Source organism: Gallinula chloropus (genome assembly GCF_964237585.1).
Source record: "Gallinula chloropus genome assembly, chromosome: 1".
Classification (NCBI taxonomy): domain Eukaryota; kingdom Metazoa; phylum Chordata; class Aves; order Gruiformes; family Rallidae; genus Gallinula; species Gallinula chloropus.
The window spans coordinates 97,014,221-97,030,778 of NC_140085.1; the positions used below are offsets into that span (position 1 = coordinate 97,014,221).

A 16,558-nucleotide genomic window follows, 5' to 3' on the forward strand; every position below is an offset into this window, starting at 1 on the left:
AAAGCAGGTTCCCTAAGACAGGGTCGCACAGGTAGGTGTCCAGGCGGGTCATGAATATCTCCGGAGAGTCACTCGGCTCTGTACGTAACGTTGAAATACAGGATGGTTGGAAACCGAACAGATGCTGTTGTCGCTTTTGGTCTTCCCACCCCAAACAGAGGTGTGGCAAACATGCACGTGGTCTCATTACTGTGCTAATTTATCCACTGGTTTATCTTTTACACTGTCTTGCCACCTAGAAGCGTTTTATTTGGGATCCTCTTCTGTGCGGGTAGCTGAAAATTTTAATGTGATTGTAGCCATGGAAGGTACAGTGGTGGAAACTGGTGCATACAGGTGGAGTCATCACAGACATGCATGACAGCAAAGACCCAGCTGTTCCTGCTCAGCTAGTTCACTTACTGAGTAGCTCGTCACAGTGCTCGTATAGCATCAGGTGATCAACTTACTTAAATCAACAGATACATAAAAACTAATGAGTAAAAAATCAAGAGGTACATATAAGATCTGTTCCTTCTAGCAATGGCTCACACTTGCAAACCTAAGAGTTTCATTGTAAAATAGGCTGTCAAGTAGTTCTGGAACTTAATAGCTCAGTAATGCCTCTGCTAATAATCCTCTGTGAAATTAAACAGGTATTTGCATTAATTCTGCTTCTGTTTCCCCACTTGGGAGGTAAAAAGAACTCACATTAAAAATCATGCTCTTTTGAATTCTAAAAAATTTTTGCCTTAACTTTGAGTTGGATTAATGTAAAAGGTTATAAAATTATGATCACAGGTATGTGTGCATTACATTAATAGCGATGACTGGCCTGCTTTCCCAGATTTGTATGACCTTTGAGGCACCAAAGAATTTTTTTTGCAGTTGCAAAAAAAGTTATTTAAAAGAATTGCCATTATATATAAATGTATACACACACATTCTATATATTTGCATATATAAATACATTTAAAGTTTTTAACATAAAATTAATGGGGACCTTAGCAGCCAAATGCACTTTCACATTTTTTGCTTTCAAGTTACAGACTAATTTTTAAGGACCCAATTATTATCTTGAATGTTCCCAGGCTCCCTTTATTTGCTTAACTTTGTTAATCGAGCTAAATTTGCATCAATATATTGGGGGGGGGGGGAAAGGTTAGTTTTAAAATATTCCAATTTTAAAAATCTGAAAACTCAGTCAATAGATATGACAGAAGTGTTTGTGTAAAAGTCTTCTAAATGTACCTTTAATCTTTGGTGCTTTTTTTGCCTTTTCCTGGAGCTCCATGTGTTTGAAGATGCTTTAAGAACATGATTGAGACTTGTATTTTCTTTGGTTCAAGTGTGTAGATAAATGCAACTATGTACATGCATAAACTGTGACCATAATTTTTTGTACCTGCATTAAACTCATTTTTGTTCAAAGATGCTTTTCTTGGACACCACCATTTGTTTATGCCATGTGTTTTCAGTGTATACACTTTGGAGAACTGGAAAACTGAATCACAGAACCGTAGGGGTTGGAAGGGGCCTCCAGAGATCATCACATCCAACCCCCCTGCCAAAGCAGGTTCCCTAGGACAGGTCGCACAGGTAGGTGTCCAGGCGGGTCATGAATATCTCCAGAGAGGGAGACTCCACAACCCCCCTGGGCAGCCTGTCCCAGTGCATAGGTGAACATAAGCATCACCTAACACCTACCAGAAATACGCTAAATTGATTTAAAGTAGCAATGGGTGGTAACATTTTCTGTTTCAGTAATTAATTTTTACTTCACAAGACATTTTATTTAAACTGCTCTCATGAATACCTGTTGGTATTCTTAGATTGTTCCAGTGTTAAGCCACTTCAATTAGTAGCAGACAAGGTGCTTGTAATGAGTGGGGGATAATTCTACATGCTTTTTAAGGATTCTTTAGGATGTTTAATATTACCCCATACTAAGCCTGCAACTTCTAGGTTGAAAAAGGTTCCAAATCTAGAATTGAAAGTGGTTTGTTGTTTTTTTTTTTTCCCCCAGGCATTAAGCATTGTATGATATAATTGGAAATACCTCTTCAAGATGTATAGCTTTGGTTCAGTAACTACTGAAGTACATGTGTAATGTAAGCATGCAAATATCTTAAAGCTGCCTGAAGTTATACATGAGCTTAGGAGCTTTGTTGGATCAAAGTTTGTGCATTTCACTGCTGATAGTCGCGTCCTAGCAACGTTCCTCTGGGTGGCTATAACTTGGGTCTGGACTTCCCTTTTAAGCCTGTCTACTCTAACCTGATCAGACTTCACTGTGAAGGTCATACAAGCTCTAATTTTCAAAGAGTTGCCGCTCAGTAGGCACTTTTCACAAAGAAAATACTTTAAAGTAGGTTGAAAGTGGTCATATCTGTGGGGAAAGGTCACTGGTACTTTGGTTATTTAGCCATATTCGTTAAAACTATATAAATTGTATAGTTTGGATAATTTATAACATTAAACTTTGTGATTTTGATATCACATTGAAGGTTCAGCTGTACTCATTTATTTTATTGCTTAACACCGGTGGTATGGACAAAAGACTCAAAGGGGGTGGTAGTGTTACTATTTTCTTAATTTATTTGGTACTGTATAACACCTTTCTGATTAAATGCAGTGTATGCATTTTTGGGACTCTGTTAATTTGTAAAAGCTGTTACAGGTTCAGCAAGAAAGGAAATTTGTGCTTCCTTGTTGAATGTTAAATTATTTTACTTTGCATTTTATATGAGAGTACAAATTAAAACTGAGCCATCAAACTGCAATAAATCAACAGTAGTGTTTCATTTTAAAAACCTTTTTGTACTGTACATAGATTTGTTCAATAAAACATTGTCTTTGTTGTTGATAGACATTGATCTTGTCTTTTGGGGAATCGCTCAGAAAATACTACTGCCCTGTCTATAGTTACCGTGTTCTGTTTGGTTGTATAGATACACAGTACCTCTGTGAAGCTGCCAGGTCTCACTGTTCCACCTCTGCGGACATTTGGATTTGAATAGACTTAAATTTATTTGGGTGTATCCCAGAACACCCAGGATTACCAAGGAAAATACTTTTTTTTTTTTTCTTCCCTTTTTCTTCCTCCTAGCTAATTAAATGTTCTGGTAAATTCGGGACCTGTTAGTGAAGGATGTAAAAAATCACAGTCTTGTTACAGGTTCTGGACAAGTAGGTAACTGGTAAGGGAGCAAGCATGTCTGTGTGTGAGGGGGAAGAGTAGCTATTTGTTTGGGCATCAGCCTGAAGCATGAAGAACACACCAACTGCAGGAAAAGCTTTCCATCCGCATTTGAGCCTGAGACCCAGCAATCCGCTCCTGTGGTCTGACGGGCCCTAAACCATCTTCAGCCCACCGGCGACGTTAGGATCAGTTATTTCAGTAGTCAGCCAGGCGCACTGGGAAGCAGGCTTTGCCGTCACTGCATGCGCCCGTGCCCTTCACAAGCGGCGGGCATCGGTACGCTCCTCAAGAAAGGGAACCAGTGGGAACCCCGGGGGAAATGGGAATGTGCTCAGCGGTCAGCCCGGATCTGGGGGTCAGGACAGGCCCCTGCAGCTTCTGACCTGGTAGTGGAGGGTGCAGGTGGTGGTTTTTTAACGTGTGTGGAGAACAGCGTAAGGTTGAAGGGTGTACCTGGAGGTGGTAGGGGCTGGGAAGAGTGTACTGAAGCTTGCAAGGGAAAGTTGCACGTGGCGTGTAAAGTAACCTATGGACCCACGTTCGTTTTAACGGCTTGTATGGTGTTAACCCCTGGGGGATGAAGACTGCAAAACACAATGGGTGTTAACCGCTCTGAAACTTGCGTAGGGCTCGAAAGCCAGTCGGTGCCAGAGATAGGGCTGGGTGCAGCAGCTGTAAGAATCCTCTGCTGCTAGTTGCTGGCCTTTCTCCAGTGTAAAATTACTGAAGTTCTCCAGCTGCCCCGCATTACAAGTGCCAAATGCTGGCCTAGACCTCTTCAGGAGATCGGTTGGCACCAATACCTAGAGCCCAGTCTCACTTGTTTCACTTCCGTGAGCTTCTGTTTGTTTCTGATCGTGCTGATAATAGAGATAGTACACTCTGGGGTGGTGCCACTTGTTCCCATTCCTTTATTTACTCTCCTTGATTGAATGCTGCAGTCCAGAGATATAGACAATGTAACTGCTTTTTGCTTCAAATAGTTCAGTACTTCTTGAAAATGGTGGATTGTTGGGATATATTATTCAGTCCTGCGAATTGTTCTCACAGGCTTTGAATGGTGATTTTTTAAATGTAGCTTTTTACTTCAAATTTACCTTATTTTCTACTTTGTACAATTTTGACAAAGAACGTTACTAAGGTTTTAGATGTAAGGGCAAGGGTTCTCAAATCTCTGGCGCTATGGGAAGTGTGCTTTGCAGGCAAAATACCCAAATGGCACTGTATACATAAGCCATTGATAATTCTTTGCAAAATATGGGAACACACCACATGTAAGCTTTTATGCCCTGGATATTGTTTTAATTCCTTTGATATGCTAGTTTTTCAAGCAAGAGGAACAATTTCTTGGTAGAACTGTACCCATAGTTGGTAGCCCAGAGCGGCGTTGTAAGGGGCCCACTTCACAACAGGTTACTGCAGCTAGTAAAGAGGGCAGGAAAAGTTTGGCGTCCAGTGTTAAACAGCTGGGTTGTGAGGAGTAAATAGCTTTGAGCACAAGGAGAGGTTGGGGTGCCTGGGTGCACCAAACAATGAGACTCAGCTGGACAGACCAAAGGGTCTTGAAATAGTCTGCAGAAGTTTGAGCCAAATGCCAGCTTTGAGGTTGGTTGGTTGGTATGACTTCCAAGTATGCTATATGTGCAACTAGCTACTGTTGTCTGGTTGTCTTAATATATTCTTTCAGGACATACATATCATCTTCATCTATCCCCATAATCAATGCTATATAAGCTGACTTGTTGGAAAATTTAGCGTCAGGTAGCAGTGGTAAAGTGAGTTAATGCCACAGCCAGTGTCATTTGAGTTGTAGCTTGTGACGGTGCCCACCTACAAAATAGCAACTTGTACAGAATACTGTAAAATTTACAGCTGCATTTCCTAGTGTTGCAGTCAGTAATTTCTCATTTGTTTTGCTTAGCATTCAAAGGAAGGGGGAAAAAGTCTGCAGCTGGTATTTCAGTTCAGTTCCTGCCAGTCCAAATAACCTCGGACGTATTTTGTGTGGTCTTGCTGGTGTCAGAGCAGTGCCTATGTGACTTAGGTATCTACACCGCCCAAAGCTGTATTCGTGTGTAGAGGTATAATTAAATCCAGTACTTTCTGTCTCACCACCTGACCTGCGCTGTCCTCATAGAAATAAGAGGACACTTGACTTTTTAGGGATATAATTTGCAGTAAATAGAATTCTGAAGGGGGGTGGGACAGGAGAGAGGGATAGCTTGTTAGTGACTCCTTGGTAAAAATTCTAGTCACTTCTTGTTTATGCAGAGTAGCAATTTTCCTGTTTTTTCCTGTTTAGGAATGCCAGTTTACATTCCTCATCAGTGATCAAAGTCAAATTCTAAAGTTTGAATAAAACTCTACAGGGAATTCTGAATTATGGAAAAGACAAAAAAAATACCCCACCACCCTATTTCTGAGATTTCCCCCTTTCCCTCCACCACCTCCAAAGTGGAAGCACTTACAAGGTGTAGGTATAATCCTACTGAAAGTCCTGTCCTTCATTTAAAGTAAGAAGGGAAAAATACCCAAATACCCCCAACCAAATAACACCCCCCCACACACATTTCTGAGCATTAAGGAGGCTTTCCAATCTCTGTGATGACAATGCACTTTTCTTCTCTCAGGTTTAATGGGAATGCGACTGTTCGAAGGCAAGCTGCCAGGAAAAAAAAAATCACTGCAAATGCAGGAAACATCTTGAAATAATGTTTTTAATGGCATCTTTGTGGGCTTTTCCCCTGAATTCTAGACTATTCAGTAAAACATTATTACCCCAAAGTCTGCAAATCTACATAGTTCTGTTGAAATATTACAGTGAAGGAAAGTTCATTTATATTTCTCAGATGCATTTTCTACTTGTAAGCTTGCAGGATTAATTTTAAGAAATTCCAGCATTTCAGCAGGAAAATTACTTCGGTGAATCATAGGTTGTCCCATTTTTGGTGATCCAGTTTTGCTTTGTAAACTCCAACATGGATATGTGGAATGCTGCGCTGCATATTATGGTGGGAGGTCTGTCATGAAGAGGGTGCAAGTAACTGTCCTTACGGAATGTATAATACCTGTATGGCAAGGCCATGTATATTATCTGTGAGGGTGATCTTGTCAGCAGAAGCTGTTACATGCTGCCCTAGCTATCTAAAGAATATTAAATCAATGTACACATGATGGGAAATGTGGCGTAGCAGACAGTAAACATTATTAATGAAACTTTCCAGATGCTGTAGGAATTAATTTTTATCTGGAAGTAAGACTTAAAATTTATGAGCAAAATTGGTTCAGCTGTTTTTTGTTTATTTTGCATTCATTGATCTATCTCAAGGGAATAGCTATTTCTCTGAATGTGGTTTGATTTTCCTTTTGATGAACCTGGGAGCTGTGTATGGACAGTTTCTAGACCTGAAAGATGAAATAATCAAAAAACTATGTATAATGTAGGGCATAGGAATGAGTTCTGTGTTCATGTACATATTCTGCTGTGGCTTTACAAGATCCCAAGGGTAGGCATTCGTTACTACTGATCTGAACAGAGCCTGCCATAAAGAAGTGTTCAGTTGTTTTGTCACCTCTTGGTGCAAAAGCATCACCAGTAATTTTAAATTGCATCTTCAAGTGACAGTCTGCCTATCCTTACAGAATCTAGGTCTTCCTGTTTTCAAAACCACAGACAACTTTAGCGCCAAAGGCTGGCCTCCTTTTGTTACCCATATTAAAGCATGGGTTTGATGAGTGTTTTTTTCTGCCATAGTGAGCTTAAGGGCCCGTTGCACCTGTATTTTTCTCAGCACCAGTGCCATGTAGATTATGGTCCTTAACAGAAGCTTCTGCTGTCCTATCTTTCCTCTTTTGTTCATCCCTCGGTCTTCCTTTTTATTTTCTCTAACCCTGTAAAGTGACCACCACTGCTTATTCTGCCCTTGACTGAGAAAACATGGCCAAATGGAGGAGCAGCACAAGCCTTGTATGTAACTAGAAAAGCAGCTTCGACTTCCAGAACTTCATTTCCTTAGGCAGGCAGTGTGCTGTCAGATTTCCCTCCACACCTGTAGCCAAGTGTAACTCGTTTGGTGTTAGTTCCCAACATGTCCCACAGCTCATGAGTGGCACAACTGGCACGGTGGCTGCATCTCAGGTACCCGAAGATGGGCCAGCCCAACTGAGGCAACCACTGTAGACGTTGCCACAGCCTGAGGCTCAACACTAGACTTCCCCAGAGCTGTTCCCAAGGACCCTGTACTGTGCATAGCTGTGTCCCGCTGGAAGCCTGGCTTGTGTAAGGCCTCCACCTCCAGCCAGGCTATGACCCCAGAGAGCTGCGTGGAAATAAGCGAGATGGGATGGGTTGGCTCCCTGTCAGTGCTGACAAGCGCTGTTCCAGTAAATAGCTGCAGGAGATGGGCTTTCTGGTCGCCTGTGCATCTCTGCGGGGCTTGCCCCAGCCAAGGAGGGAAAGTCACTACGTGCCCTCGGGGCGAGTGACGTAGGGCTTTGGGGGTCACAGTGCTGTGTCGTGATACTGTGCTGGCTTAAGAGGAGGGGAGAAGAAAATCAGCACGGCAGCTTCATGGTCTGATGGAAGGGAAGGGTGATAATTACAAGCACTTCGTCTATATATAATGTATGCGTTTAAGAATACTGCCTTGTGGCTTTCCTCCACCTGCAGCTGGGCTGCAGCTGTTGGGCCCTCCCCTCCACGGCCCTTCTTCCCTGCAGACAGCTGTGGGCCAGCCTCAGCCTCAGCCTCATCCGGGGCCGGGACACGCTCCCCAGGGGAAGCTTCTGCGCGGCCGGGTGGAGGCCGGCGGCCCGGGTGCTCCGGCTCCTGGACGGAACCTCGGTGCCGACCTCCGTTTCCGTCCGGCACCTAAAGTCAGCTGCGCGGCGGCAGCGGGGCTCCGTTGGGAAGCCGTACCGGAAGCTGCCGTTGCTAGGGCTCCGGTTGGCGAAGCAGCGGCGCCTTCGGCTCCCGCCGGGCCGGGCCGGGCCAGGCGATGGCGTCGTTGGGCCTGAGCGAGCAGGAGCAAGCTGGGTGCCGCCAGCTCCTGGAGTTTCTGGAGACCGAGGAGCTCCTGGCGCTGACGGACACCGTCACCAACCGCCTGGTGCACCCGGAAAACCGCCAAGGTGCGCGGAACCCGCGACCGGAACGCCGACTCCGGCCGCGGCGGCGGCCTTCCCGACCCGACCGGCCCCAGGAGCTCCTTGCCGGCGGGGGACAGCCGCCCGGCGCCCGTGCTCCCTTTCCCCGGTTGGCCTCGGGCCTGGCGCCAGCCTGTAGAGGCGGGGCCGGGGGTTGCAGGAGCTTCGCCGCTCTGCCGGCAGCGGGCCGGGCCAGCACACAGCGGCAGGCTGGGCGGGGGTTAGGCCGGTGCGCTCGTGCTGTCCCGGCACAGGGCTGTGCCGCAGTGCGCGGCTGCGTTCCTTTGGGTTGCAGCTGCCGGGAGCCTGTTCCTTCGGCGGGCCTGCGTGCGTCCGAGCGGCACCGATATCGGGCTGCTGAGAGCTGGAGGCTGTTGTGATTAGGAGCTTGAGGCCGCGAGTGGCTCGGAGCAGGTTTTTGGGTCTCGGGCACGTCTCTCTCTTGCACCGCCCACCCACACCAGCGAACCTCGTGCAGCGCTGTGCCCCTGCCGTGCCCCGACAGGGCTCAGAAACGTGTTTGACACCCCAGCTCCTCTTGCTGTTTCCGCTAATGGCGCTTGCTTGCAGGGTTGGGGGGGGGGGTAAAAGTAAAACAGAGCAGACATTGAGCTTCCTCATCTGTAGAACGGAGCGCTTTCAGCTGCTACCGTCCCCAGGCGCCTTGTAGGTGTTGAGATTTGGTTTGTAAAAATTGTGTGCGTGTGCTACCCGCGGCCACTGAGCACATTGCCCTGAAGCAGGCCAGGCCAGAGACCGGCAGGATGCCTCCTGTGATACAGCTCACGTCTGGCATATTGCCAGGTGCATCCCAAACACGCCTAAAGGGCCTTGTGCCTGTAGTGTTTCTTCTTGGTTTTTAAAATCTCTTTTCTGAGGGGGTTGTAGGTTAACCCAGAGGGGTTTGGGTGTTTTGTGTGGTTGGTTTGTTGTTTTTTTTTTTTTTTTTTTGTTCGGTTTTGAGTTTTTTTGTTTGGGTGTTTTGGGTGTTTTTTTTTCTTTACTTCAGCTATTAGTCTCTTCTTGTTTAAGCTTATGTTTTTTGCAGGTAACATGTTGAGCACCTAGTATCAGTTCAGGTGAGAACTGGCTGCCACAGCTACTTGGAAGGGGAATTTCAGTTTGTCAGGTTTTCTAATTTTGCCGCAGTGCCTTGTAGCTGGTTTGTTTTGTTGGGTTTTTTTAATGTTATGTTTCAGTGCAGTGTCATGGTGCTATGATTCACAGTGTTTTCATATGAACCTGTGAGGAGGAATTTTATCGGTGTGGAAATTAAACACATGTAAATTACATTTCCATCAGTCTTCAGGAACCTAGATGGAACTTTAGCTTTCACAAACTACTTACTGTGTGCTTTCTGAAAAACTGGTAAACTTGTGGTACTAGAATTCTTGTTCAGCATTTGGAGAATCAGAGGTTACTTTAGCTATCTCTCTGCATTTCTGTCAATTTTCTGTTTGCATGAAGCATTTGGAAACTTGCACATTCTTCATAATAGCTGTGTCTTTTCTGACACCTTTGGGGATTTTGTGAACTGTGCGTTTGATACAGAAGTTAAGTCACATTCCATATTCAGAAGAGCCACAAAAGATTTGTCTGGTTCTTCATTCCCAGTGTAATCTTGCTTCCACAAAGGCCTATGTTGAAATATCCCAGAGCTTTTAAAATGGAGAATGAAAACAAGCCCAGCTTTTGCTAAGTGAAGGTGCTGAAAGGTGGCACGAAGCAGGAAGCCCTAGAGGATTTTTTGTTAGATGAATTTGTTTTGAAGCTGAGGCTAGTTACATCTCAGGAAGCATAGGTGAAATGTGTTGTGTGCAAGAATCTTCATACTTCTTGAAGCATTTGGAATTTCTAGACATCTTGAAAATACGTTAAGAATACTGGTACTTTCATCTAGAAATAAAAATAGCATTGTTTTCATCAAGCTGTAATAAAGCATAGTAAGTTCCAAGCAGTCATTGATATTAGAAGCAGGGATCACAAGGTAGCAAAGTTTTTAGTAAAACCAATGCTGTTTTTTCAACATGTTCTTGCATCTCTGGGTATCTTCTGTGTCTGATTAGGTAAGGTTTCAGTTAGCAAATAAACTTCAATCTTTGCATTTATGGTGGGTTGATCCTGGCTGGAGACAGGTGCCCACCAAAGCTGCTCTATCACTCCCCTTTTCAGCTGGCCAGGGTAGAGAAGATAAAACAAAAAGGCTCATGGGTGGAGGTAAGACCAGGGAGAGATCATTCAGCAATTAGTACCCTCATGGACAAAACAGACTCAACATAAAAAAAAATATGTGTATGTATTTATTACCCAAGCAAAACAAAGTAATGAGAAAGTAAAATTAAATCTTAAAACACCTCTCTCCCTCCTCAGGGGCACAGGGATAGGGAATGAGGGTGATGGTCAGTTTATCACACCTTGTCTCTGCTGTTCCTTCCTCCTTACGGGGAGGACTCCTCACACTCTTCCTCTGCTCCAACCTGGGGTCCCTCTCATGGGATGCAGTCCTCCACCAGCGTCTCCAATGTCCTTTCCCATGCGCTGCAGTTCTTCACTAACTCTCCCAGCGTGGCTCTCTTCCACAGGGTGCAGACCTTAAGGCCCAAACTGCTCCAGCACCGTCCCCCACAGGGTCACAAGTCCTGCCAGCAGACCTGCTCCAGCATGGGCCCCTCTCTCCAGGGGTTGCAGGTCCTGCCAGGAGCCTGCTCCAGCACAGGCTTCCCACCCAGTCACAGCATCCTTCATGTGCCTCTGTCTGTTCCAACATGGGGTCCTTCACAGGCTGCAGGTGGGATATCTGCTCCACTATCAGCCTTCATGGGCTGCAGGATGACAGTCTGTTTTCCAGTGGTCTTCTTTAGGGGCTGCAAGGGGAATCTTTTCTCCGGCATCTGGAGCCCCTCCTCCCCTGCCTTCTGCACTGACCTGGGTGTCTGCACAGTGTTCTACATCTTCTCCTTTCTCTGGTGGCAAAAAACTGCTGCTAGCTTTTTTCCCCTTCTTAACTCTGTTATCCTAGAGGTGCTCCCACTGTTGGTGATGGGCTCAGCCACGGCCAGTGATGGGTCTGTTTTGGAGCTGGCTTGCTTTTGCTTTGTAGGATATAGGGCAAGCTTCTAGCAGCTTCCCCCAACTGTTCCCCCACACCCCCCCGCCCTTCCCCTCTTCCCCCCTTCCCTCCTTCCCTTTGCCCCACCAAAACCTTGCCACACAAACCCAAAACAGCCTTTCATTTAGGCTTGTACTTTGGAGGTGCTGGTTGGGAGTTTAAGGAATGGCGTAGGTTCGGGTTTTAACTGTGCTAAATTAAATTTCTTTACTTGCAGAAGCCATTCATGCCATTTTGGTTTACAGCCAAAGTGTAGAAGAACTTCTGAGGCGCAAGAAAGTCTACAGGGATATAATTTTTAAGTATTTGTCAGCACAAGGAATTCCAGTGCCCCCCTCCTCCGAGAAACATCTCCTCATTGATCGCGTCAAGCAGTACTGGAGCGGGCAGCTGACAAGTGCCGCAGTGTCAGAGGACAGAAAACCCCACACTGAGGTGAGTGCTGCTCTCAAGGGCCTGAGGATGGCGACCTTTGGGTTTGCAGGCTAACCAGTGTCAATGCTCTGACGTGCATCCAAAATGTGGCTAGTCACCTGTACTTGGGAGGGCGCTGAATCTCTTGGTTTGGTTTTGGTTGGCTGTTTTTTTAATTGCCAGCCAATTTGTGTGAAGGTGTCTGTGCCAGCGTATCGCTTGTCTTCTGCTCTGTCATGCCAAGCATATTAGTGCATTGAACCCTAATGCATGGGGTCTCCTCCATGCTTTTGATTTCTAAGCTGTACCGTAACCTGCAGTAGACAGTATTTGCAAACAATTCTGTCGATTCAAGGTCCACTGCAAACTGTGTTTATTTCACAGAAACCCTGTGTAGCCCCTTGTCAAAATTTCATGTGGTGGATCTTCTGAAACTTTTGGTATGGATCCAGGGTTTAGAGGCATCCTTCAGACACACCAGGCACTAGTGATACCATTGCCAGGACACATCCCAGAGCAGAGATGCTCTGACTGTAGATTGAAGGGTAAAAATGCCTGTTGGACTGTGGCCTGAAGTGTTGTAGGGGAGGGAGGTAAGGGAGAGAGCGCTGTTCTTTTTTAAGTGGCTTGACCTACTTCTAGAGACAGTGCAATCAAGGTAGCACTGTCTGCAAGCTGTTTTCCTTTCTCCCTCTTCCAGTTAGAGTGCAGAATTAATTTTAGCAAGTTTTAATATCGTTGAAATGTAAAGTTTCTAGTGGTGCCAGGTCTGTGTCACTCTTTCCCGTTGACACTTAATGCAGTTTAGCTAAACGTGTTTTGGCAATTACAGGTTATTTTGCAGTTCTGAATTTTGACGTTAAAGAAATCCTTGTGGTGTAACGAACTTTCAGTGTTTTATTAGTCTTGATCTTTACCGTGTGTACTCCAGATAGCCACCTTGCTCTTTTGGTGTTGTACTTCTAAGACCTGATGGGCAGCAGCCCCACCAACTGGACGGTTAGAGCTCCGGAGCTGTTGATTGTCCCTTGCACTGAGTTTTTGCTCAGGGATTAGCTCGTGAGAATCAGGATTGATCGGAGAATTGTTTTCAGAGCAATTTTTTTGTGTGCATACTTTGGAAACAAAAGTGTTGCTCTTGTGAGAACACTTCCCAGAGAGAAGTTTTATGAGCAGATTAAATCATCTGACGTACTTAAAAGACGTTCACAAAGAATGAGAAGTTCAGCTGGTTGGTTTATCACACACATCTTTCTTTGCCTTTGTTTTCTCTTAATTCTTGTGGCCCTTGCCATTATGAAAAATGGGTAACAGAAATTAATTCCTTGGGGGGAAAAAATACAGCACTTCTACATAGAAGTGTCCAAACTTTTCATACTTAATTGCTGAATGCTTACTTAAAACATACTCAATTTGATACTAACTAGACTTCAGTATCAGCAAATGTGACATTTGATTCTTCTAAAAGTCTTGCTGTCAAGTTGCAAATACTGGGAAGCCCTACAAAATAACTGTGCATTTAGTTGTTCAAAAACCACGTCACCTTCCAGTCGGAGGCCATATCCCTTTATGTTGGAAAGTTTGGACGATTTTTCTTGAGGAAAAACAAACTATTGTGTGAGAAAGCAGAGGATGAAGAAACTCCATATATACAGATTAAATAGGCTCATGGGACTTTGTTCTTTTACTTTGGGCACTCTGTCTCAGAACACTTGAAGACTTAGAATGTTTACAGTAAGTGTTTACATGACTTTATGTTTCTGTAAGTGCTAATCTTGCATGTCAAGACAAAGTAGCTCTGAGAAATCTGTGCTTGATTGCAGAGTCATGGAGAGAGAAAAAAGTCACCACAAGATGACATTCATGCTCTGGGAGAAGAATTCTGTCAGTGGTACTTTGAACTCTTGAATTCCCAACATCCCCTGGGAGTAAAGTCTGAAGAAACATGGGGACCGCAGCATTTCTGGGAGGATGCTAAGATGAAGTTCTGTTACAACACATTAGAAAAAAATAAAGAAGAATACCTCGGTGCGGAGATGGTGAGCCTTCGCCTGCTCTCCCTGGTCAAAGAAGAGTATCTTCTCTTCCACCCTAATTTGCACGGCAGTGGGCTGAAATGTGCCATGTCCCGACACGGGTTAGTACTGGTAGCAGTGGCTGGCACGGTACATAGAGACAATGCTTGTCTGGGTATCTTTGAACAAGTTTTTGGCCTCATTAGCTGTCCTCTTAGGAAGGATACCTGGAAAATAAAAGTAGTGGATCTTAAAATAGTGGGACAGAATGCTCTGGAGCCTGGGATGCAGATTGAAAAACCCACCATAAAATACGAGCCAAACCAACTGCAAGCATTATACGATGGGAAAGAACTAACAGTTTGAATCTCGGGAATGCTGAGCGATTCTTTCACATCTGAGTGACTGGGAGGGTGGAGGGAACATACACCCCCTGCAGGGTAGAAGTGGTTGCAGCCACGGGGTGTCTCTCTTTTGAATCAGATTTGCTGGATGACGACCAGAGTCTAAAGTATGAATACAGGTGATGCTTTTGGGCACCTTTCCAAGAGGTAACAAATATTTCGGAGTATTACTTTACATTTTGTACTCTCGTTGAAAATGGAGTTAGCTTGGTTATTCTTGCTTATAAAACATGCTTACGTTTAAATATGGGTTGGCAACAGTATATAATGGAATGACTTGGGGCTCACAGGCTGGAGGCTGGTTCTCTTCAGGACACCGGTTTAAACTTCCATCAGAGTTGTAACAGGAAGCCATTGCTCCTGGCTTTTTGAAGTTGGGATTGGTGAATATTTTAGACATCTTAAGTCCCAGTCAATCGGCCACTTGAGGTGTTTTTGGAGAGAGCAGACAGAATAATGTGACTGGAGATTGCTTCCATTTGCACTCTAAATGCGGTTCCATCACTGGACTACAGAAGTAGTTTAACGGGACAATGGAGGGAGCTTATCATCCCTGAAATCTCTTTGGCTTTGGGTTAATGGCTTCCTCTCCTTTTACCTTGTGGCTCCAACTTTGTAAGGGACACAGACGAGCTCTGTTCTCTCTGTGCTGCAGGCAGGCACATTTGACTCGGATGGTATCAGTTCCTTTTCTTTTGACTTTCTTAGGTCAAGTAGTTGGCTTCATGATTTAACAGCACTGTATGAACCAAATACGTTGATAATTATTTTGTATATACTTACAACAGAGTTTTTAATATAAAAGTTGTGATTTTTGCATATTTTCTCAATTTTATCTACTCAGAGCTTTATTCTGTTGACTAGAAGTCAGTTTATTAACAATGGGCAGCTACAGTGACAAGTAATGTTAAATAATCCATTGTCTGCTTAATAACTGAAATCACTTTTGTAGGACTTGATTTCTTTTTTTTACTTTTTTTCTTTAATGTGAAAGGGGTGAAACGAGATGGAAATTCCTTTTTCTGTAGCTTGCTTGGATTGTTTGCGAGTTTTATTTTAATTTTGTAGCTTCACCAGTACAAATTGTGACACTGGAAACTATCCCCATAATAAGAACACTTCTTTTCGTTTTGATATGTTTGTCGAAGATGACAAATGGTAAAATAACGAGTTCACTTTAAAACTTTCTAAAATAGTTTATTTTCCAAGCAAAAGTTCTGATACTGTGTTGGAATGTTCTTTCTCAATAAACAGTTGAGTTGTGGCTTCTTCAGCTACTGATGTATAATAAATAAAAAACCCAACCTGGATGTGAAATTCTCCAGAAGCCGGTTCCTGGTGTGCGTTGAGAACTGCATTCCCCTTCGGGTGAGGACTAAAGCCAGCCTACAGACCTAAACGGGTACCCCATCCACATTCAGCAGGGCAATCTGCAATTCCCTAAAGTACTTTGCCATTTGCAGAGCTGCACTTTGCAGCTGGCAGGGTAGCTGGGACTTCAGCCGGTGTGTTACATATGAACGTGACAAAGGGTGTAGTTTTCATACTGCTTTAAGCCGACATGGTGCAGGGTGTGTGGGTGTCCCTTACCTGCTCTTGAGTATGCGTCCTTGCTCTCTTGCATCAGCGTTACTGCTTGTGCTGACTGGGCAAGCGAGTCCAGTTAGCACAAGAGGGAGTGAGTGCTGCAGCAAATGCAGATGCAGCGTGCAATTTCAGCCAGGACTATTGCTGCTAAAGATGCCCATTGTATCGCTCTACCCCTGTGTGTGTGAGTGTCCAAACAGTGTGCTAATTAAGGTGAGGTTGTCAGAAACACAGCAGTGGGACTGATACAGTGCTACTCTGACCGACAGACCCTGAAGAATCGCTGAGGACTGCTGGAGAAGGAGGAACCTAGGGAAGAGGTAACTCGAGCAGGGGGAGACTGTGACCACTGACTCATGGACCACCCACCCTAATTATGCCACCGACTCAAAGACTGATTAGGCACGCGCACTTGTTTACATAGGAAGCAAAGATTTTTTTAACCAATAATATGAAGGTAAGTAATGAGTATGTAGTAGAAACACAAATATGATAATGCCTAGCATATAACTAGTGGGTGCTTTGTAGCTGGGGTGTGCTGCCTTAGGACAGGTACCCGTATCTGTGCAAATACGTAATAAAACATCTCTGCTGGGAGTGTGATACTGACACACTGCACACTGGGCAAATGAGACCCCAGGTCTCTGATGCAGCAGAGTAGATGCTGTATGGCTTGCTGATGACCTGTTGCGGCAGTTGCTGG

General features: G+C 44.6%; 1 protein-coding gene across 1 annotated transcript; it reads left to right on the plus strand.

Moving 5' to 3' along the window:
• Window positions 1-8,178: 8,178 nt before the first annotated feature.
• LOC311194083 (uncharacterized protein C3orf38 homolog) lies at window positions 8,179-15,565 on the plus strand (the record flags this gene model as incomplete). The annotated part of the gene is made up of 3 exons (XM_084267096.1): window positions 8,179-8,311; window positions 11,653-11,870; window positions 13,673-15,565. 3 exons carry the CDS (start codon window positions 8,179-8,181, stop codon window positions 14,228-14,230), a joined length of 909 nt encoding a protein of 302 aa, XP_084123222.1. The 3' UTR covers window positions 14,231-15,565.
• Window positions 15,566-16,558: the final 993 nt, after the last annotated feature.